This window comes from Gasterosteus aculeatus, chromosome 7 (assembly GCF_964276395.1).
Source record: "Gasterosteus aculeatus chromosome 7, fGasAcu3.hap1.1, whole genome shotgun sequence".
Lineage (NCBI taxonomy): Eukaryota > Metazoa > Chordata > Actinopteri > Perciformes > Gasterosteidae > Gasterosteus > Gasterosteus aculeatus.
This window is the reverse complement of record NC_135694.1, coordinates 1907747-1932540: the sequence shown is the minus strand read 5'-3', so window position 1 is coordinate 1932540 and position 24794 is coordinate 1907747. Positions and strand designations below refer to the sequence as shown.

General features: G+C 42.9%; 1 protein-coding gene and 1 long non-coding RNA gene across 34 annotated transcripts in view; one reads left to right on the top strand and one right to left on the bottom strand.

Annotated features, from left to right (window-relative positions):
• LOC120813994 (uncharacterized) overlaps positions 1-24012 on the top strand; it is a 54894-nt gene extending 30882 nt beyond the window's left edge. For 12 of the 33 annotated variants that reach the window (XR_013468092.1, XM_078105336.1, XM_078105337.1 and 9 more), the window contains 2 exons: positions 10-2491; positions 2540-12426. Coding sequence is in view for 20 of the 33 variants with exons in the window: in XM_078105336.1 (XP_077961462.1) it covers positions 4218-5531 (1314 nt within the window). In the remaining 13 variants the exon portion in view is untranslated. Of the gene's footprint in view, positions 1-9; positions 12427-12517; positions 12973-15094; positions 15357-16722; positions 16779-16917; positions 17281-17389; positions 18422-20903; positions 21131-22004; positions 22061-22199; positions 22563-22850; positions 22899-22982 lie in introns of those variants that run through there. The other 21 variants (XR_013468097.1, XR_013468098.1, XR_013468106.1 and 18 more) reach the window with 15 other exon arrangements.
• On the bottom strand, positions 17837-19743 carry LOC144410213 (uncharacterized). Its single transcript, XR_013468127.1, has 2 exons — positions 19630-19743; positions 17837-19483 (listed from the first exon to the last, which is right to left on the bottom strand). It is a non-coding gene; the product is annotated as an uncharacterized LOC144410213 (long non-coding RNA).
• Positions 24013-24794: the final 782 nt, after the last annotated feature.

Below are 24794 nucleotides of genomic sequence, written 5' to 3'. Positions count from 1 at the left end.
TCTTTGCAGCAGTGAAGGATCGACCCGAACCTGAGACAACGAGTGACACCAGTCTGAGAAGAGAAAGGGGAAGGATCGTTCTCTACTGGGCACTGGGACTGACAGCAGATCTACTGTTTTTTTATTCATTCTATCACTGCATTGTTAAAAAAGATTCCTGTAATAGAAAGAGGAGTTCTGAATCACCTGGGACACCTTTGGATCTACGGGCAGAATGACTGTGTTAGATGGTGGAGGTTTTTGGCTGCACTCTGACATCTTATGCTTGCTTTTGTTCTATGCTTCACAGAACACATTTTATCTACTCTCAGAACCCAGGGAATCACTGACTGAAATGTATACTACTCCTCGTGAAAAGTAGGGTGGGAGCCTTCAGTTATTTTAGTTGTTTAGTTATTATTAGTTCTCTTTTGTGGAACGAGCTTCCACTTTCAGTCCGGGGGGGAAGACACAGTCAGCTCCTTTTAGATAAAGCTTAAGACTTTCCTCTGTGATATCGCTTATAGTTAGGGCTGGCTCAGGTTGGCCTGGACCAGCCCTTAGTCAAGCTGCTATAGGCCTAGACTGCCGGGGGATTTCTTAGGACACAGCAAGCTCCTCTCTCTCGCTTTGTCCTTCCACAATAATCCACGTCTCATTAATGCACATCTCTAATTCAACTTCTTCACCAGAGTTTTTGTGCTTTCTCGTTTCGCAGGTTTTCGTAGATCGTGGTGTCTGGGTCCTGCCTCCTGCCTGGCCCTGCTAACACCTCCCGCGTCTAACACCATTATTACTTCCATTACTATTGCTATTGTCACAGGCCGGCTCATAGCCTGTGGCAAGAATGAGGGGACACAAACACCAAGTATAGGCCAATTGTTAGGGATTTAAGCCAGAAGTGCACCCCTAGTCAGGGAATTTGTAGTACGTGTAATAATGTTTAGTGATAGAATTATAGTTTGTGTGATGTTAGATTAGTTATTACATTAACATGTTAGATGAAGTGAATACAATGTGAATCAAACACAGTTTATAGTCTTTTAAATCGTAGAAACACACTACACATTTACATTCTGTTACAATGTGATGTTAAAACCTGGGGACGGATGCCAATTGCCGTTCTTTATGGATTTCTCCCAATTTTATCCCCAAAAAAGGGTTTTTTGGGAGTTTTTTTCTCCTGTCAGGTAATAAATGAACAACTTAATGTAAGGCAGCCGACTGAGGCAAAGGTCTTGAGAATTGAACCACATGAACTGTTTTAGATCTTATGATGAAATGTGATGAACGGTGATCATTAATGATGGGTTGTTGTAATGAAAGTGTACTAGTTATAAGATGAAGACTTAAACGATGTATGCTTTGTTGGGTTCACTCATTGAGGCATAAAGCCACTGTATCTGCATTGAGTGCATTGGAATTTGAGGGACAGCTAGGACAGAGAGGTTTCAGGTTACAGCTGCAGCTTCACACCTCGACGTGAAGGGGACAATGGAGGAGGTGACCCTTTGGAGAAGAGGCCAATGACATTCAAATGCACCAAAGAAGACACACCTCAAGAGTTTTCAAAGGACCAAAGCGGGGAAAGACTGTTAGAACTTCTCCTGCAGCCGCGTTGATAAGTCACTTCAGACTTGCTCAGAGGATTCTCTATTTCGCGAAATATTCCACTGTTCGCTTAGTATTTCACTTTGTAATTGTAATCCCTATTACGTTGTTCAGTTATTAAATAACTTTTGATTTTTGAATTTAAACGAATTGACTCATTCGTGTCCTCGTTTCCGGCCGGGACGAGAACAAAGGATTGAGTCCTCCCTCGAGAGCTTCCGAAACCTTAACAGTTGGCGCCCAACGTGGGGCTCTCGTTGGGGGAAGGCGTTGCTGAGAGGTTTGACTGCAAGTACCACGGGTACAAACAAGGTAAAACCACCTTTTTCATGAATTCTGTGATAGGTAGGTTTAGGAAGATTTAGGGTGGTGCTGGCAGTCGGCCATGAGGCAAGGCCTTAGATGCTAAAGACTAAAGGCTAGTACATTAATGACTTGGGTGAATATAATAAGCTGATATTGAATAACAGTGGGGACATACTTTTGCAAAGTCAATGCGAATGGGAGCCGGCTTTTAGAAATTCCAAACACGCGCGTTTGGTGCGTTCGGGTACACACTTAGAGCGTTAGAAAAATCCAGGCGGCGAACTGGTCTGCTGAGACATAAAGACCAGCAGGATAAAATCATAGAAGTAGACCCGTATGGGATTGGTTAGGGGGTTCGCATGAGGTGTGACGATGCGCATGTTGTCCACTAGGTTTCCCACGATAATTACGGCGTCTTTAGAGAAGACTCTTCTCTTCATTTCCCCTCTCTGTGCATAAAGTCCTTCACAATTAGGTATTGCAGGATTTAATAGATTGGGGGGGGGAGCTTGCTCTACGGGATTGGTTTACGCGAAATCCAGCGGCGACTGGTTGAGTTTATGGTTAAAGGTAATCCAGCGGCGACTGGTTAAAGGTAATCCAGCGGCGACTGGTTAAGGTAATCCAGCGGCGACTGGTTAAGGTAATCCAGCGGCGACTGGTGGAGGTTATAGTAAAGGAGAAATCCAGCGGCGACTGGTAAGATCTGCTTAACATTTTCCACCCTCTAGAAATCCTATGAATTAGGTATATAGGTTGTCTAGAAGGGGGTGGGTGGCGGATATGCGCTTTAGTGTAAATGATAGTGTATATACATCTGCATGTGGTGTGAGTGTGAGTGAGTGTTAGTACGTGGTGCGTGAGTGTTTGAGTTGCGGGGTGCATGTGCTTGATTGATGTATGGATGTTCCAAATTATGTTTTAATACGTGTATGTGATTGTTTAACAGTGTATATATATGTATAGAATCCGAACTGGAGACTGATCATCTCCGGCGTCGGGTTGTAAAACCGTAGCATATTAAGGTGTTGGTGAGTAGTCCAACCCGGACCACGTGAGGCTGCCTTGCTAGCGGCTAACGGGGTCTCATTGGTAATTCCATTGGGGAAATAGCGGGGCTTGAGGGGTGCTGATAGCTTGACCACGTTGTGGGTTAGCAGTTAGCTTGAGCCCATTGTTCTTCGCTACGCCGGCACACAGCGTTTTACGATCCATGACCGGAAGCGTCGAGGCATTTCCTCTTTGGTAGTTCTGTGTTCGATCTTCAGCTATCGGCTGAACAGCGCCACATGTGGTTGGAGTAAGTGCACATCGTGAGGGGAAAGCCCCTGAGTGTGCCATGTGGTGGGTGTAAGAGGGAACTACAAGAGGGGGAGTTCAATTTCTTCACTTGTTCCGTGTTCGGACGTTGACTTTGATGCACATTTGCCTTTGCTTAATAGGACAGTGTAAAGATTGATAAGATAACTTGACGGATATCTGGATTGGTGTTGACGTTTATTTGAAACATTAAAGTGCTGTATTGTTACGTTGAATATGGTTTGTAATAGTCCTGCATCGATTTTGGATTGAAATTGGAGATTGAGCTAATTTTGATGTGGCGCATTTGTGGACCTGTTATGAATTGTTTGATTTCGATCCCTAATGTTTAGCTGAAACCAGATTGACTGTCATTGCATTGTCTCTGGGTTGGGGGTGGATCATTGTTTATATTGTGGTATAATCTCTGGCGACATTTGTGGGGGAGTGCTTCTGCTATACTTCCTGATTAATATTGCCGGCAGTTTGACTGTATCATCATAACTTTGATTAATGTTGTAACCTTGAGTAATAATTTGGATTAATTCATTTTTAGACATCAAGATTAACTTTATTGAAGTTTAATTTTTAGACTTTTGAATTTTGAATGAAGATTGAGTTTTGATTTGAGATATAGTTAATTCTTTCTCTTCTTCCTCTGTACAATTGTAATCATAGTCTTTGGCATTGATCATTGATTATACTAATTTTTACAGTTCCGTGATTGATTTGATTTTGAGGTTAGAGGTACTGATAAGTAGATTTAACTTAGTGGTCTAACAAGATAGTTTTAGTAAGTTACACAGCAGTTATTGGACTGATTTGATGTTGTACATTGCCCTCCTTACTTTTTAGATTTGGTTATTTGTTTTACTGTGTCGATTCTAGTCGATGGTTCGATTTGACATTTCCTCGGACAGCTGTTGGAAGTGACTTGGTTTGGTTTTTCCTGCTGTTAGTGACAGAGTAACACCTGGGACGGAAGGGACAGCATAGCGGTTGTTTAGAGTATTCCAGGTTGCATGATGGCTGCGCTTACGACTCAGGAACTGCTTGTCAGGGCCAGAGAGGAGGAAGCAGATAGCTGTGAACATGGCCGTAAAACACCAAGTGAATACCAGGAGGCCGCAGAGGAGCTGTATATTACTTCAGGACTCCTGACTATCAAAATACACGTGCAGAGGACCCATCCAAACAACGACAAAGAAGGAGAGGTTGCTGATGGAGGACGTCATCACAATAGACATTGTATCCTGGTGAAGAAGACTCCAAACCACTATGCAGACTATATTCTCCCTATAAGAAATGAGCCACCTGCAGCCTCCCCTGTCCCACAGTGCCCACTACTGAGGAAAGCCAACGGTCAGAGCGAGTTTGTGCCCTGGAGTCATCGGGACATGGAAGCGCTGGAGAAGGGACTGCCGCCATTGGGAGAAGGAGCTAACCCATGGATCCGGCTCTTTGAAAAATACACAATAGGTGATGAGTTGGCTCTTGGAGATATGAGAGCCTTAATAGCCCGTCTAGAGGGAACAGTCAACCTAAGAGCCTTAGAAGCAAGAGCGGGAACCACCAACCAAGAGGATGAGGCTCCATTTGATAAGGTCAGAGGAGTATTTTGGGCCACAATGCGAAACATCTGGCCTGCAAAGCCAAGCATGTCCATCCTGATGGGTCTGAGTATGAAACAAGGTGAAGACATGTCTCAATATCTGAGGAGAGCAGAAACAGAATGGCATTTGGCCACAGGAGAAAGACACGACAATAACAAATCTACTGCAGTAATCTGGCGACACACTGTGCAGCAAGGCTTGCCCCAGGCTGTTCAAACAGCGTTGGAGGGAGTAGTGGGACTGGACGACATGGATGAAAGCACATGGAGAGACCATCTAACCCACTTCTACAAAATACAGAGAGCTGCGGAGACAAGGAGGCAAGAAGAACTGGGGACGATGACGCATCGACTCCTGAAGATCCAACTGGCAGCAGCAGATGCAGAAGCAACGAAAAAACAGAGAGTCAGGAAACAACTGTCGGTGAGAGATGAACAACCTCAATACCCTGTTCCTCCAGAGGCCCAATATCCAGCCCCAGCAGTCAGAGACCGTTCAATGGTTGACCAGCAACCACCACCTCAGCGCAGAGGCAGAGGACGTGGAAATAATAGGGGAAGAGGAGATGAATGCTACTTATGCGGACAGACGGGTCATTGGTCAAGAATATGTCCAACGAACATGCAGTTCAGTGCAGCTCCTCCACGGTCTTCCCGTCAAATGCAGCCCAGGCAGAACCAGAGGTTGGGCACACCCCAGCCTCCACCTCCCCATATGTGGTGACCACAGCAACAGATGCCACTTGCTTTGATGGAGACAAAGCAGACGAGCCCTAAACAACTAACTGGTGACACACCGACCCCCGCTGCTTTCCAACAGCTCAGATAAGCACCCTCGGCCTCCACGGTTTACGACTCACATTCCAGGTAGAAAAATGGAGCCTAGAGATTATGGACTGCTGAGAGTGTCAGCTGAAACTAGACTTAAACCCGTAGGGAATATTGATTTTAAAAAAAGGAAATCAGTCATTGAAATTAAGAGATAAGGTTGTGTAAGATTTAAATGAGGAATGAAGGTGATAAGGAATTAGGAGAGTTGTTATATATATTGTCGATTTTTTGGAATAATGTTTGTAGTTTTTTGAGTTTTCTCCTGAATTCAGAGATGGGCGGTAAATTGTTGAGTGCTGTTATTGAGTGTATAGTGCACGATACACTTGATACAGTATCTTGATGATTGAAGCAAATGTCTGATCAAAGGAACATTTATAGCACCAGTACACGAAATATGGAAATTTGTTACAGACGGTCATCCTGTAATGTTCAGAAAGTAGTACACCCTTACATTTGGATACGCTAACCATGAGAGGTTAGTGATCTATCAGTAATGAATGAATGGATTGGATCAAGCTGAGCATGAGCTGAGTTTGTGTTTGCAGGTAACAGACACGTCTCCCACCCTCTGCTTTGCTTTTGGGCTGAAGAGCAATAAAAGTGGAGATTAACACTGGAGGGGGGTCTGGAACAGATGGGTCTGATGCTAAGTTGATTTATTATCTCCTGATACTTTTTTGGGATCAAGGGACTCACAATCTTCATTGTTGTTTTATGACCCTGAAGGGTTTGGAGAACCTTTGTTGATATCACCGGGGTTTGAGGTTCACATTCTGATACATTGATTGAAGTTTTAGAGACTGATACTGCAAATGCTCGACCACTTGTCAAAGTGGTCACAAAGGTCAGCAAATTGACTGTAATGATTGAGGCCTTCAGTGAGGCCATCGAATGGTTTATTTTAATGGGGAAGTAAGCAAAAATGGGAAAAACAGGTAGAAGAGTTATGCAGTAATGCATAGGTTTTCGAAAGTGATGAAACATCATGACAGAGCAAACAGGCTGAAGGTAAAAGGAGAAGAAATTGACTGTGAGGGTGAGAATGTGAGGTAACATTTTTGTGTATACTTGGAATGAGCAGATTGCTTCGAGGTTAGAATGAACAAAGAGAACTTGGTTGGTCAATTAGTTGATGAAGACATGGAACAGTCATACACCATGAGGGTGAGACCTACAAGAAAAAACTCAAAGAGATCATTGAACGGGGACGCGAAGGCAATATTGGTGTTAATTTTTCATGAGTTGACTATGGGGGTCAATAATCAGTTATGTCGAAGATTCCAAATTTCTATATATGAATGGCTCCTCAAATCGGTTGGAAACAAGGCCGTCTGAGAAAGGCAATTTTTCAAAACAGTGTGTAAATACTCTAGGAGCAGATAAAGATATGCAGAGGCATTCTTTACGTCAACGCATCACATTCTTCATTCAGCTGAGGCTCTAATCCAAAGCGACTCGCAGGAAGTGAATTTGAACAAGAGGGAACAGAACCAGAACAGCAAGAACAAAAAAGAGATTTCTCCTTCTAAGAAAGCAACATTTATGAGTGTCATCCAGGTGCTAATTCTTCAGTTGTAGTAGTAGGTAGGTATGTGTGTTTATTATGTTCATTAGGGAACTCCTTCCACCATCAGGTGAACATCAGGAGTCAGGACAAATGATGACTTTGTTGGGAGTTTAGCTCCCTGTTGGAGAAACAATAGGCAGATGCTGAGATGGGAGTGAATTAGGGACGAGGATAGATTTCAGAGGAGATGCAGAGGTTGAAAGGTGATGGCGACTCATGGTCGAGGAGGGAGTGAGCAGACCTCCCTAAAACAACAACTGATAAGAGGAGGAATCCTGGGGAAGTGTCGGAGCCATATAATCCATCCACAGGTTGTATTTCATCTCAGAGTCACCCAACAGGTTTAAGAATCACACACGGTTGGTGTGGGGGAATTATTTCACTATGATAAATTTACTGACACATTTTTCCTCGAATACATGTGCATGGCAATTGTTAACTATGTTTTGCTTTTCAGTAGGAACAGGCGACTCCAATGCGTGACGGTCCAGCTCTGCAACGACACCCAGTAGAAACGGCGTTATGGGGGTTTTACGACGTTGTTGGATAAGCCAGGAGGTGGCCTGGGGTTGATTAGCATCACCAAAGGCTATGTGAAGGGATGCTTTTACACCTACCTCAACATGAGGGACTGGGGGAGAACGAAATACAACTAGAGTATCTGCCGATTTGGGAACATTATTGCATGCAGTGTAAAACACAATCATAAGATTCTAAACAACAGAGTTGTTTAGATTTAATAGATTTAAGGTGTGAAGAACATACAGTCTTTCTATCAATGAAACAACTCACAAAGTGATTAGAATGTTTTTAGGAAAACACTAGATGTTAGAGTTTAGCTACTCAAGTGGCATTTTAGGGATAACAGCAGACAATGGCCAACGCAGGAAGATCCAACCTGAACTTTTCTTCCTGGAACGAATGTGTAATGACATTGCTCTTCTCATTCACAGACACAAAGACTGATAAGACACACAGATGATACGATTACTCCACATTAAAAGAAATAGCTAAAACTGGGAAATAAGTGGGTAAAAGGTTGAGTTCCAGTTATGGTTAAATATGCACACACTAGATGGTAGAACTTGTTTGCTTGAAGAGTTTGGTAAACCAGAAGAAAGAGCAACATGAATTGGGAGAACACACACACACGCACACACACACACACTCACACGCACATCTAGACACACCTACACACACGCACACATAGCTGCACCGCTTGTGCTTCTCTATTCAACAGCCGATTGGGGAATCTTGTCCTAATGGGACCTCCGGTTAGCAGAGCAGTCTGCTCATAGGAACTGAGGTGGTCCGAGGTCCAAGGAGGGAGCGTGAAGCTTAATCACACGTCTAGGATGACAGCTACGTGTCATCTGACCAAACCGCTGACAACAACAGATGTTCCAACAGAGGAACATCAAGGAGGAGAAGTACAGGCACACACATACAACGAAGGAATCCACAAACACTGAGCTAATGTGACACACCATTTCCAGATTAGAGAAGGAACGGGAACTGCTGGGACACTTGATAAACACATATGATAAGAATGTTCAAACAAACATACGCCAACGATATTACAGTAACAGAACTTGAGGATTTTGAATTCGGAGCGGCTATTCGGTTGCAATGACCAAGCATCGCCAAGATAAAACTAAGCAGCATTAGACACATTCACGGGGGAACATTTGGACAGAAGGAGGGGAGAGCGGTTTTGGCTTATCACAGTTCTAAATTAGATCCCATAGAACTAGGACAAGTAGGCTGCACCAGACAATTGGCCGCAATAGCTTGAGCGGTCCAGAAGACTGCATACTTGGTAATGTGTCATCCTTTGAAGGTCCACACAGACCACGGTGTTGTAGCTTATCTAGACACACAAGCTTTCACTCTGACAGCTATGAGAGGGGCTGGGATATCTGGTATATTGACCCAGCCCCATCTCTCTTTCACATCAGAAGGTATGAATATGACATCCGGATTGCCACCTACTGAGGGTGGTCATGACTGTGCAGAAGTAGCTAGGAAGGAGACGAAGGTGACGAACGCAGAGACAGCCGCCAGCCAAGGGAAGCAGGTTCCAGTCATACCGCCAGGAAGCTGGGTGTGGATTAAGGCCCATAAACGCAAGTGGAGTGATCCAAGGTGGACCGGTCCTTGGGAGGTAGTATTGGCAACGTCACACTCGGTAAAGGGGAAAGGTAAAGCGGGAGCCACTTGGCATCATCTCACATATTGAGCACCTGCTAAGGCACCAAGCCAGACCCTTGCGGAGACCCGATTAAATACCAGGCAAGTTAATTCAGAGCCAAAAGACACAGGAGGGAACAAAGCAGCAGAAAATGTCTCGCCCACAGCGTAAGTATCAGTTGGTAGTAGGGGGTTCAAGTTCAGCTCGGGGAAGTGCAGCTGTTCACACAGGTGACGATGACATGACGTCTGTAAGTGATCTATCCCATCCCAGTCGACAAGATGTTTCCTTACCACCTAACATCCAAGCAGCAATTGCTCACACGTTGACATTCAAGGAAAATATAACTGCATCTGTTCAATTTGATTATTGTGATATTGCAGCCTGCGGAGTCCAAGACCTCAGGTTTTGGAGGTCGGACCAATACTTGTGTTCCACCACCAACCGATGTGGACCAGGAGTCAGGTTTGGTAAGCCAGTGGAGCAGTACGTCTGTGACTGCGAGGAGACAGAATGGAAGTTCGCACACACTGGTAGATGGAAGTCATCTAAAACTGGTCCTAAACCTGGGCTGCAAACCCGTTTAACGATGCGGAAAAACCGATATCCAGATTTGGCTAAATGTGGGGGAGGGTTGTGCAATTCACTAATAATCACATTGAAAAATCCAGAATTGGGGGACAGTGGACTATACGTGTTGAAAGGAGGGACATACGATATTGAAAGCCCACAAGGGTTGTTTAAGATTGTTGCTAAACCCTCTGCTAACAAACAGGAATCCACTGCTGATCAGGTTGGAGCTGAAGCTGACACTTCTTGGGAGGGTGTGGTAAGACGGGAAACTGGATTTTCGGAGTCTAATCTATGGCTCCAATGGGTACAGTATACTGCCACAAACATGCACAGTACAGATTGTATAGTGAGTTCTCAACCTAGGCCTATGCCCACTCCTGTACGTTCCAGATCAGACCAATAAGTCCTATATTCAAATGTATACTGGAGCTCTTTGTCCTGCAGACTCAGCCTGTCTACCATACTTGTCTAGAGTTCCAATGGGATTATCCGCCAGCTACCTTGAGCACGCCACCTCCATTTATGGTTCCAGATGGTACATTTGATTGCATAGTATCAGAGATAACGGGAAGGATAAAAGTAGGTGACATTGCAGGAGTAAACTGTACCACAGTTCAGTTTGCTAATGTCACTCGATATTCAAGTGTGTTGAATCAGACGATTTCCAGAGCTGACCTGTGGTGGTGGTGTGGAACTAAGGTTATTTATCCAACGCTGCCAGCTAATTGGACGGGTACTTGTGCATTAGTGCAGCTTATCATGCCATTCTATGTCTTTCCAGTGAAGGAGACCACATTTCAAGACTTGATTACACCACATCCTCACGTCGCCAGGAGAGCGAAGAGATCCACTAGTCCTGCGGGCTCATTTGATAGTCATGTGTACTTAGATGCCATTGGGGTGCCCAGAGGGGTGCCTGATGAGTTTAAAGCCAGGAATCAAATTGCGAGCGGCATAGAATCCTTTTTCTTCTGGTGGGTGACAATCAATAAAAATGTAGACTGGATTAATTACATATACTACAACCAGCAGCGATTCATAAATTTCACCCGGGATGCCATAACAGGGCTCCACGAGCAGTTGGATAAGACTAGTTTGATGGCATGGCAAAATAGAATGGCACTGGACATGATCTTGGCAGAGAAGGGAGGAGTCTGAAGAATGTTTGGATCTGCCTGTTGTACTTTCATTCCCAATAACACAGCTCCTGGTGGCTTGGTGACCAGAGCACAAGCCCCACTGACAGCTTGAACCAGCAGCTGACAGACAACTAAGGCGACGACAATCCTCTCACCAACGGGTTTGTCAGTATTATAGCACAACGGAAAAGTGCATTCCTGTCTGCGTTAACCCTTCTTGTGTTACAGTCATGATCTAGTCCACTACGGATGAAGCTGCATCTCCTGCATCCTTGGATTCCTGCAGGGATTGATCGATATTGTGTTTAGTGAGACTAGTATACAGGGAAATCGGTAGCGAGTAGATGATGAGGGACAATCACTGTTGACGGATGTGACTGTATGATAATTTTTCTGTCTTTGAGAGATGCTCACAGTGAACTGTGAGCAAGGAGGGAATTGTTAGGGATTTAAGCCAGAAGTGCACCCCTAGTCAGGGAATTTGTAGTACGTGTAATAATGTTTAGTGATAGAATTATAGTTTGTGTGATGTTAGATTAGTTATTACATTAACATGTTAGATGAAGTGAATACAATGTGAATCAAACACAGTTTATAGTCTTTTAAATCGTAGAAACACACTACACATTTACATTCTGTTACAATGTGATGTTAAAACCTGGGGACGGATGCCAATTGCCGTTCTTTATGGATTTCTCCCAATTTTATCCCCAAAAAAGGGTTTTTTGGGAGTTTTTTCTCCTGTCAGGTAATAAATGAACAACTTAATGTAAGGCAGCCGACTGAGGCAAAGGTCTTGAGAATTGAACCACATGAACTGTTTTAGATCTTATGATGAAATGTGATGAACGGTGATCATTAATGATGGGTTGTTGTAATGAAAGTGTACTAGTTATAAGATGAAGACTTAAACGATGTATGCTTTGTTGGGTTCACTCATTGAGGCATAAAGCCACTGTATCTGCATTGAGTGCATTGGAATTTGAGGGACAGCTAGGACAGAGAGGTTTCAGGTTACAGCTGCAGCTTCACACCTCGACGTGAAGGGGACAATGGAGGAGGTGACCCTTTGGAGAAGAGGCCAATGACATTCAAATGCACCAAAGAAGACACACCTCAAGAGTTTTCAAAGGACCAAAGCGGGGAAAGACTGTTAGAACTTCTCCTGCAGCCGCGTTGATAAGTCACTTCAGACTTGCTCAGAGGATTCTCTATTTCGCGAAATATTCCACTGTTCGCTTAGTATTTCACTTTGTAATTGTAATCCCTATTACGTTGTTCAGTTATTAAATAACTTTTGATTTTTGAATTTAAACGAATTGACTCATTCGTGTCCTCGTTTCCGGCCGGGACGAGAACAAAGGATTGAGTCCTCCCTCGAGAGCTTCCGAAACCTTAACACAATCAAAAGAAGAGTTTATTATAAATCAAAAACTAGTAACTTTAAACAAAGAAAAGGAATGAGGTGTGCGAATGTCATAGTGTAAGGTGTATGTAAGGTGCATGGTTGAGTGAATCTGTATGTGTAAACATGACTGAGTGTGAACAACGTAAAACCTTCAAAGGAACAAACAAAACAGGATCATACCTGGAGGAGCAGAGAGCAAGAGAGAAGTGGTTAGAGGCCTTCTTATACCTAGAGCCCAGGTGGCTCCAATCGCTAAAGACCCTCCTCTGCCTGCAGGAGGAACCGCCCCTGCAAGGCCGAGGAGGAGCCGTGACACTATCAACATTAATGTACATCACAGACTTTGTTTCTTCCATGTGTTTGTGCTTTGTCGCCTTGCAGGTTTCTGTCCGTACCGTGTTCACTGCCTCCTGCTGTGGCCCTGCTGACAACTGCTGCTGCTATTATTATGAGGTCAGATCAGTCTCAATAATTGCAAATGCACACAGAACGACTCACAAATGCAAACCGGAATGCGCACGGAACAATTCACAAATGTATTCGATTTACAAATGCACAGGGAAGGATTTACAAATGCATTTCAATGCACTCATAAATAAATTAGGAGTTATATTTGCGGATCCCATTGTATTTATTTGCAGATTGCAAATAGTCACATGGGTCTTTTGAGACTTGTCTTTTCGCACTGGCATCTGGTAGTGACGATGAAGTTGAACATGATTAATGTACCCCCCCCCCCCCCCCCGTGTTGTATGACATGACATGTTCTTGAACTATGAATTATCACTTTTGGTACGTTATGTTAGCAGAGTAAATTCGGTATTCAGTTTAATCTTGTAGCTCCAGCAGCTTAGTTAGCTAGCTAGTGTTAGTGCTAGTTTCTGCATGCTAATTAGTTTTTTCTGCAAAGTAACATTTTGAAACTAAGTTACAATTATGTAATGTAAAAATAACTGGTGTGTGACAGGGTCTGTCAACTAGCAGCACATGTCTGATCCTCTCTAAGTTACATACTTATTATTTAGGGGTGTAACGATTCATTCACTGAATCGATAAATCGATTTATATTCCTGCGATCCAAATGAATCGTTCAGCTCCGCTCAGCAAATCGTCATTCCGGACGACATATATCGATTACAAATCAATTGAAATGGTACATAATCAATTGTATCGATACTTGGAAACTGCACATTGGATTTAAGTACAAAAACGGTGTGGATGTGTGTTTGTTTGTTTGTTTGTTTGTTTTTTAGCACTTTAGACACGTTAAACGTTACTGGATTCAGTCTGCCTGTCTGTGACGTCATCAGTATGCAGCGGCAGCCGCGCGAAACTCAGAACAACAAAACACAGCGTGGAGGAGACGACTGCAAGCGAGACATTTACAAACCAACTTATCGATCCAGCGCGTGGAAACATTTTGCCTTTGGCAAACACGGAGGTGTTCTAAATAAGTCGGTCGCTGTCTGTAGAATACTAATACAGGTTAATTGGTTAATTACCAATACAGTTAACCCATACAAATGACCACTTCCTTGAACCACAGTAAAGCAGTACACTGTAAAATGTAATTGTTGACCTTACTTAAAAAAATGAGTGCCCTTAACTCATTTCTGCCGAATTTGTTGACCATACTAAAGGAAACTTAGTAAAGTACACTTTCTGCTCTGGAAAGTTATGAAACTTATGATTTCAAGTAATGTCAACGGCTCCTAAGTCAATGACGCTCGAAAAGTGTCCCTGATTTGGGGTTTGGGAGAGTTGGCAACCCTAATTGTGCGAGTGCTTTGTCATGTAAGTTAGCAGCTACTGTTACTCAGCAGCTTCTGCAACTTGTAACTTATGTTCAAAATGAATGAGTACATCATGAATCCGTTTTCCAAAGCCTTTTTTTACTTAACCTGAATCACTACGGTAACCGTAGTAGTTATGGGTTATTATTATACCGTGTTTATATTCTGACGATTTTGTCCCGGGGTCGGCTCGGCTGCGGCGGAGGTATCCCGTGCCTGCGTGATTCGCCATAGACATTAACTGAGTGAAGTAGTTCCGGCTACAGTGTTCTTCCGCAACACTTGCGCATTGTGCACACACAACAGCGTGCCAAAATACAGCTCTCTTTCTTGCTTGAACTTACAATAACGCACACAATTATGCCAAAATGTCCATTTGTTGAGTATATTTTTCATAACATAAGAGCAGCAGTCTCACGGTGAACGCGAAGAGTTGTGACAGGATGAGGCGCGTGAGATCTGCGTCTCTGTCAGCTGTTCTTCAAGAGACCGCGGCCACTAAAGCTTTCTTTTTTTTCTTTTTTTTTTACTATTATACTCTTGAGACAAAGACGATACCTGTTCCATCCACCAGGGGGCGTCACGTGATCACACTACTAACTACTGATAACAACCAGGTTCTCTGCATCTGCACCGCTGCAGTAGTTCCCACACGTTTGATTTTACAACTTTATGAAGAATATTCATGTTAAAATGCAGTTTATAAAGAACAATGTTTAATTTCTTTTCTAACAATATTAAGCTTTCGTTTCGAATCAGCTCACTTTGTTTCTCTTCTAAAGGTGGAGGTGGTGGGTGGAGACTGTGTCCTTAAATTCCTCACTGTCTGTGGTGAAAGCATTTTCGGTTGAGACGAACGTGTTACTACAAGTCCAAAGACTTCAGGGAGCCGCAGGAGTCGAATGTCAACGATGAGATCTGTGTGATCGATGTATGATGTGAGCACCAAAACCTTCACTCATGGGAAAGGTTTAGGATGAACTTCACTGACTGAGGAGTTTACTTGTTGAAGACCTTCAGTTCACATGATTCAAGACGCCCAAGGTAAGGAGAGAATGACTTAATGTTGGTGTTATGATTATATTATATATTTATAATATTATATACATAACATTTATTATGTAAAGATTGCTGGATTACAGAAGATATTAACAGGTAATAACGTTGTTTTTTTGTTCATTAAAGAGAATTCAACTATAAAAAGATGCATTTGTTCAGAATATAACCTGATCCATCAAGAACAACTTTATCATTTAGTAAAGAACATTTTCACTATTAGCATGAGGTGGTGTGTTCACTGTGTTGTTAGGATCAGGAAACATTTATTACCATAATATGTCAGACATACAAGGAATTTGACTGGTATTTGGCGGTTGATGCGTAACAGCAGACAGTACGACGATGAACGACAAGACAACAGTCAAATAAAATATAACGCTATGGGTTAGTTTAAAAATAAAGGAATGAAAGTTAAAGTTTAAAAGTGAAAAGGTTGGTGGAGCTGTGGGGATGGAGTCAGGACACTGTCTATAGAATCTGCAGTAGGACTCATTCAGCCCGTCTGCCAGGCGGAGGTCTTTCATGGAGTGGAGGGTTTTGGCTTGTAGCTTGTGAGGCGTTTAAGGCCTCCAAACCAAAGCAGAGTCACTTGCTGAGACTGTTGTTGGAGTTTCTCAGACTCAAACGCTGCTTCTGTTTAGTTGTGACTCTGTGAAGAAGAAGGAGACCAACTAAACAATCAGGGATGAAGAATTCAGTCTCTGAATTAAATAGAACTTTCTCCGTTTATTTAACTTGCAAGTGAGAAAAGTCATAACAGATAAGTGCTCATAGACTGAGGGACTCTGTCCATGTCTCACGCATGTGGACCACGTTTCTTCACCTCAGCGAGTCGCGAATCCTCCAACAGAACTTTGTAAAAATGTGTTGTTCATTAAGCAACAAATAATGAGTTTAAGAATAGTTTGGTTCAGTAACATCGGTGTATTTGTCACTTTCATCCTAAATCGAATGGTTGGACCAAAGAGGTCAAAGGGCCAAGATAAAGATATAATGTTGGTCAAATGTTATTGACTAAAGAAAATTATTTCTGTTTTGTTAATGTCAAATTTGCTACAATTTAAAAAATAATCAGACTTTATCAGTTACCACTGATTATGTTCATTTTAGTGAGGGCAGCTTCAAATTCAGAAACCCCACAGATTTAGAACAATTAAATTCTTATTTTAAGGAAGAGTCCAGTTATTTCACAGCCAAGGTGAGTGGAACCAACAAGAGGTGGACTCACTTACACAATGTCACAACAAAGCGCTCAGGACCAGGAAGCTACAGAACATCAGGATGTGAAGACACACTGTAGATTGTTGGTGTGATGATGTTTGAGCCTCTTCTCCTCTGTCTCCTCTCACAGGGAGGAGATGATCTGCAGCATCCTGGTCATCTTCATCCTGACCTCCTGTGTCTGTGGTCAGTTCACTTTTGTGTTTGTGAAGCAGCTGTGAAGCATCAGCACACACTCCTCAGAAACATCTGGAGATGGAGTCTAAAGGCTCCATGTTAAAGCTGTCACTTTGTCACCTCATCCTCTCCTTCTCTGTCTCCTCAGCAGGGTCATTTGTAGTGAATGTGACACAGAGCTGGTATCATGCAGAGGAGAACCACAACATCTCACTGGAATGGATGTTCCCCACCAGCACGGACCCCTCCCCCAACGCCCTTTATGTCTACTGTGAGATGTTAGCTGATGATAGACCCTTTACCCTGTTTGAGCTACATGAAGGTGTCGAGATCCCAGAGATTCGGGATGAACGCTTTGCAGGACGAGTCCAGTGGGACAAAGACGTCCTCAGAGAAGGACGACTCACACTTCACATCTCCAGACTCCAGACTAATGACTCGGGGCTGTACTGGTGTCAAGTGGACACAAGTTATGGGAAGAACTATAAGGAATGTCACCTCAATGTCACTGGTAGGTTCATTAAGTTAAACTTACTAACACGTTTAATTCAGCAGCTTTATTCAGATAAATAAACCTTTTTCTTTACATTAATAAACAGATTTGTTGTGTCTCTTTGCAGCAGTGAAGGATCGACCCGAACCTGAGACAACGAGTGACACCAGACTGAGATGGATCGGCCTCTACTGGGCACTGGGACTACTGGGAGTGACAGCAGCTCTACTGGTTGTTTATTTATTCTATCGCTGCATTACCAAAAATATTACTGATCAGCACAGAAATGATACAAAAATGATACATATACAAATGTAAGTCAATGGTGACATGAAGTGTCAGGGAGACTGTGGGTGAAGAGTCCAATCAGAGGATCAACGGTTCCATCCCTGCTGACCCGCGTGTTGATGAGCCCTTGAGCAAGACACTTAACCCAGCATGGCTCCTGTAGCTGTGACCACAGAGTGAGAATGGAGTGAATATTAGTTACTGACGGCAGGAAGCTGCTCATCAGTGTGTGAGAGGATCAATGAGGACACATTTATATTTATATACCGGTTTAATTTTTGTGTTCTCTGACTGAGATTCAAAGGAAATCCACAGTATTTACAGACTGAAGTGTTTTTTTTGTTCTAGACCTTCGGCTCCTCTAACAGAGACTCTGACTACTGAACATATTCTGCATTAAGCATCATTCTGATCGTCATTAAAGACTAATGTTTCATCTGGTTCCTGTTCAGAAAGAAAGGAAACAGATTAATATTCTGTTTGTTAACTTGATTTTGCTCAGAGTGTCTGTTACATTTCTGGTGACGTCACTGTACGTCTGGTCATTGCGCCTCGCTCCGCAGAATGAGAAACGTCACCACGTTGTGGTCGTAAATCATTTCACTGTGGTAAAGCCTGTATAAAGAGAAATAGATCCTCACGCTGCCTCAATATTGCATTTTGCACATAATGCGATTAATCGATATTAATCGATGACCACAGAAAAATCGTGCGATTTATCAAATTCAATTTCTTCATCTTTTTCTAACATTAATACATACCATTTCATATTTGTGCAAAAAATACACTGTAACTTTACTTTTATTTACTATCCTACTTTTATCTTTGAATGTATTGTGCCTGGAATAAAGTATTACTTTTTTAATCACTACGAAATCAGTCTCTTCAATTCAATTCAATTCATTTCATTTTGTATAGCCCAAAATCGCAAATTACAAATTTGCTTCAGAGGGTTTTACAGTCTGTACACATACGACATCCTCTGTCCCAAAACCCACCATCGGCACAGGAAAAACTCCCCTAAAAATGAAAGAACCTTTCTGTCACGTGCTGTCCTGTTGGGGGAACGGGAAGTGACGAGGATACAGCGTACTGGTTTACAGTCTTTATCGAACCGTTTTCATACAGCACGCGATCAGCTCCAGCTCCTTCGCCAGCCTCCCTCGCTGTCGCCGGATCTCTCCTACTTAAAGGTAGAACACACACACACTGATTATCATCAATCAATTATTCCCCCGGCACCGTTCCCAGAACCACTCCCTTCTCCGTCCCCTCTGCAGCCGAGCCAAACCACGGCCGCCACCACATACCCCCACCGCCCGACGTAGGCCGGGGAGCCGTCCGGCCTACTCCCCACCTTTCAGGAGCGGGAGAGGAACTCAGCCACAGTCATCTGCGCCCCCGGCCGATGGACCACCTTGAAATTAAAAGGCTGTAGAGTGTGTATCAAGTGAATCAAGCAGCGAAATCCAGATGAGGTGATTTATGAAATGCGAGTGTGTAAAGTGTGAAACATGTTGGACTGTTGTTCCAGACGCTCGTCCTCCTGTTCAGTAGTCGAGATCATCAGCGTTCACCCTGTTGCCTCGTCTAAGTCAGGAGGGCCGTACTTTAGGCCTCTGTGAGTACATGAATATGTGGTAGAACACCTGTGAACACGCGTGTGCGTGTACTCCAGTGCTGTGGAGTCAGTTTACGCTGTGAATAAACAATGAGGACATGTGAAGGACAGACGTTATGAGGCATGATGGGACATATCTAGCAGCTTGGGGACCAATGGGTGTCCATCAGGGAGAAGATGTTCAACTAGAAGACGATACCTGTTCCATCCACCAGGGGGCGTCACGTGATCACACTACTAACTACTGATAACAACCAGGTTCTCTGCATCTGCACCGCTGCAGTAGTTCCCACACGTTTTATGTCAGGGCCCCTTTGAGGAAACAGACTCATCGTAAGAAGCCAAAACCTTGAACTCATATTTTACAACCTCAAAAAGAACACGTGGACATGACAAAGAACAGTGAACAAAGGACAAACATGTGAGGAAGAAGTGGCTTTGAGGAGAGATGGACTCACAGCAAGTGATTCATCAGTGCTTCGCTGTGAACACTTCAAGCAGAGGGACTTTGATAAGACGGGTCAGATTGTCCCACTCCGAGATGGTGTTATTCCATCAGTCTTCAGCTTCCCGGTTCACCTCCAAAAAGTAGGCTATTAGCATTAGCATTCATAAATGTACATATTCTACCATCATCACAGGGCAGGGTGAGATACTTATCCTTTTTTAATATATACATATATATGTATGTATGGGAATATGTCAGTGGGAAAAGGGCAGGTCTACCTCTACCTCCAGAAGAGCTGATGAATGTCTGTCTGTGGCCTCTCAGGATTCCCAAGAAATGGCAACCTCACACCCACAGCCTCAGCCTAAGGATGTGAATATTTCTACTTTAAAGGTCATATAATAATGTTTTGGACATATTAGAATCTCACTTGTTTGCTGCCACTCATATTAAACACGCTCACAAATAAACACACACACACACACACACGTGAAGACACGTTGAACATGCATTCCTGACACACACACGCGGTGCTGGCAGTGGCCTTGAGAGGCGATGACTATAAGTAGGCATGTGGGCCATAAACTAGTGTCAAAGTGATGTTTGTGAAATGAAACTTTACTCAAACCATGTTCATCTCTTTCAACTAGGATCGTGGTCACGCCTGCTCCTCCTACCGCTCTTAAGACTAGACTCGATGAAGCCTTGGCAGGAGTGGGTTACAAGTGGAGAGTTACGTTCTGCACTGCATGGTTAGTTAGACCCTCTTTGGTGCAAACACCCGGCGTTCTGTTGGAGTTATTTGTGTGTGTGTGCTTGCAAATATTCAATTCATTTTATTTCTATATTGTTTTTTAACATATTAAATGTCTGACTTTACTACTACTACTATCTGTTTCTGCTTCTCTATCAAAAGTATAGTGTGTCATTTGCAAAATACCTATCATAGTCTAGATCACATCATATATCAGAATATAACATTACTGTTAAGTCCACAATGAATATTAAAATACGCCGAACTATGTGCCCTGTGTCATAGCTGCATGTATGACCTTTGCAGCAAAAAAAAACCCACGTGAAAATCAGCTGGGTGTTCAGTGAGGGATGATTAATTGAAGGCGCTCACAGCTGATTGCACCTGCAAACAGATCACACTGAGGACCGTTCCAAGATGGCGGCTGCCTTTCTCGTCAGTGCCAATAGGCGGAAGCGGCCAATGCGGCGTCTATGTAGATTATGTCTATGACGATGCCTGTTACACGCCCCCGTTAAAGTTTGACCCAACTCGTGCTACACTTCTGCACCGCTGGGTGTATTCTCGGTAAAACGGACTGTGCACTTCAGGTCCGTTTAGACACGTGAACGCAGCTTTACAGAGAGAAGAACGAACCGACGCCTCGTTTGGGAGTTTTATTTCATTCTTAACTTTGTAAATGAGTTCTGATGAACTTCACTGACTGAGGAGTTTACTTGTTGAAGAGCTTCAGTTCACATCAATCCAGACCTCCAAGGTAAAGAGAGAATGACTTAATGTTGTTATGATCATATTAACATTTATTACGTGACGATTCCACAAGATATTTAAGGGTAATAAAGTTGTTTTGTTCATTTCAGAGAATAAATGTGTGAAATGATCAAATTGATTGAAGACCGATCAGAATATAACTGATCCATCACAAATCAGCTGTATTATTTAGTAAAGAATTATTGTCAACAACAGCTGGAGGTTGTGTGTTATTTGTTATAAACGTTGGTACGTAGATGTTCACACTGCTTCATTGATGACAATAAGAAGCTGATGTGTTTGAGGAAACATGAGGTTTGCATGAAGCGAGTTTACGCGCGAAAGTGGGATATTCCCCCGCCCCTTCCCCCCCCCCCCCCTCCGAAGAGGGCGTGGCGTCAGGATGAAGCACTCAGGTTGACTTTCAGCGGCGACTCCAGGAAGCGCGTCTGGATGACTGCGGCTTGGCTTTCGATAGACCGCGACGGGCGAATATTTATAATATTTGAAAGAGCGATTTATTCACTTCGCTCGTTTAAAATTCGCCTCATTCGCGACGCGTCTGTGCATTGACTTTACATGGAATCTACTCGCGCGAAAAATTTACTTCGCTTCTGGTGTGAACGCAACATTAAAGAAAGTCTGTTAACTTTAACTGCAGTTTATACTTATTTGATGTGACTATGAGTGAAACATCTCCAGGAAAACCAGCTTCACTTTGTGGTTGTAGTTCTCCTGGAGGTTGTCATCAGCATGAAAGCTTTGTGTGTTTGTAACAAGCATGATGAAGAACACAAAGAGCATCAGGACGTGAAGACACACTGTAGATTGTTGGTGTGATGATGATGTTTGAGCCTCTTCTCCTCTGTCTCCTCTCACAGGGAGGAGATGATCTGCAGCATCCTGGTGATCTTCATCCTGACCTCCTGTGTCTGTGGTCAGTTCACTTTTGTGTTTGTGAAGCAGCTGTGAAGCATCAGCACACACTCCTCAGAAACATCTGGAGATGGAGTCTAAAGGCTCCATGTTAAAGCTGTCACTTTGTCACCTCCTCCTCTCCTTCTCTGTCTCCTCAGCAGGGCCATTTGTAGTGAATGTGACACAGAGCTGGTATCATGCAGAGGAGAACCACAACATCTCACTGGAATGGATGTTCCCCACCAGCACGGACCCCTCCCCCAACGCCCTTCATGTCTCCTGTGAGATGGTAGCTGATGAGAGACCATCACTCATGTTTCATCTGTATGAAGGTGTCGAGGTCCCAGAGCTGCAGGATAAACGCTTTGCAGGACGAGTCCAGTGGGACAAAGACGTCCTCAGAGAAGGACGACTCAGACTTCACATCTCCAGACTCCAGACTAATGACTCGGGGCTGTACTGGTGTCAAGTGGACACAAGTTATGGGAAGAACTATAAGGAATGTCACCTCAAGGTCACTGGTAGGTTCATTAAGTTAAACTTACTTATGATAATGAAACAGCCCTCAAGGAGGAATTGGTGCTTTCTTTGTTGACCACTTTCAGCTGATTAATTCTCCTGTATGTGCAGATGTCAACACGAGTGTATTTTGTTATAATAAAACACAGCGATTTTATCTTTAATAGAGAACTAAATTAATTAATTGAAACATCAAGATGATCAAACAGCTTAATATGCAACTCACACATTCAATGAGCCTTTAGGTTATTGTTGTTTATTTCAACATGACAATGATGTTTTCTTCACAGCTGCTAACGAGCCCGACCCAGTGACATTAGAGCCAGCACCGACCACTGGTAGGTTTATTAAGTTAAACTTTATTCAGATAAATAAACCTTTTTCTTTACATGAATAAACAGATTTGTTGTGTCTCTTTGCAGCAGTGAAGGATCGACCCGAACCTGAGACAACGAGTGACACCAGACTGAGAGGAGATCCTCGGGGAAGGATCGGCCTCTACTGGGCACTGGGACTACTGGGACTGACAGCAGCTCTACTGGTTCCTTTATTTTATCTCTGCTTTGCAAACCAGACCAGTGATCATCAGAACAAACGATGCACCAGAAACACAATTCAAGTTATTGATCCTTTAAGTGTTTGTACAGAAACAGTCTGAGTTGTTCTGACTGAAGTCAACAGGGTCGTCGTGGTGCAGAGGTTAGAGGAGGTGTGCTGGGAAGCACAAGGTTGGTGGTTCGAGTTCAGGCTGTTGAAGTGTCCCTGAGCAAGACACCTAACCCCTAATTGCTCCCCAGGCAAAATGTGAAAACAGCCGCGTCTGCTAAATGACCTGTAATGTGATGAAGTCACAGGAAGCTGCTCATCAGTGTGTGAGAGGATCAATGAGGACGTGAATGTAAAACACACCTCTACCTCGTACACCTGGACCAGGAAGCACTTTATTATCACTCATGATGGAACTTAGTACTTAAAGCATTTTGTAGATTTCTTGAAGAATTTGTACTTTCTTGTTCTATTTCTGTTCCCTCTTGATTGAATGAACTTACTGTCACTTTGGATAAAAGCTTTAGCTAGATGGTAAATTTAAATAAAAAGCACTTTGAGGGGTCGAGAGTATTTTACATTTAACATTTAGTGCGTTTAAGCTCAGTTACCACATTGTATTTGTAGAAAAAAAAACTTTTAATAAAAAATGAACACAATGGATATTATTAACCCCTTACCAAACTCTATTATAGCATTATGTTTCTTATTACTCAGGGAATGTTGGTTATTAAGAAATACATTATATATGTGTATATATTAGTTTCTCCCTTTGCGTAGACTACAGGTCAACCTGTTTGTTGTCTTTTAATCACTACACGTGTTGTGTGATGTCTTTCTCTCTCTTTGTATTCATGGTTGACTGTAGAAACAATTTCATGAGAATAAAGTGAACATCAGCATCCAGTGTCTGTATCTGACCTTGTTGACTTCTGCTGCCCCCTGCTGGCTAAAGGCTGGAGTGCACATTCTCTATAAACCCATTACAGGTCTTCACACAAGTTATTATTTTTCTATAAAATACACTGTTCACTTGAAACTATATTTTTTGTCAATGACAACAAAACACATGAAAAAAATATGTGTGGCCGTCACAAATGAAACAAAAACTTCGCACAATTAATACAATTAAATGCTGTTAATCACAGAACAGTCATGCGATTAATCAGGTTCAATTCTTTCATCTTCACTAATACTTACCACATTATACTTGTACAAAAAAATACACTGTTAGGTGATTTTTTTTTGTAATACTTTGTGCATGGAATAAAGCATTACCTTTTTTGTCGTATTAATTCAATAATTCACATATTGATCAAAACCATCAACAATAAAATAAAGAAAGCTTTTTTCACCAGGGAAATGATTAAGGAATGGCAGGATGGACAGGAACGATGGTCAGTGTTGGACTATGGCAGCATGGCATTTGGATCAGCAGCATGAGCTCATGCCGTTAAACTAGGTGTGATTCAGGCGCATTGAGAGTGTGTAGTGGAGCTGTTAAGACATCACCAGTACGGCCCTGCGGGTAGAGATGCGTCTGATTTGTACATGCATACATGTACTTATTTAAATGTTTTATTGTATATGTTGTTTGTTTGTTTATCTCTATATATTCATATTTTGAAGGCGTGGCTACAGAGCGTGAATTGAGGGTTGCACAATGTCTGATACGCTCCTCCGAACGT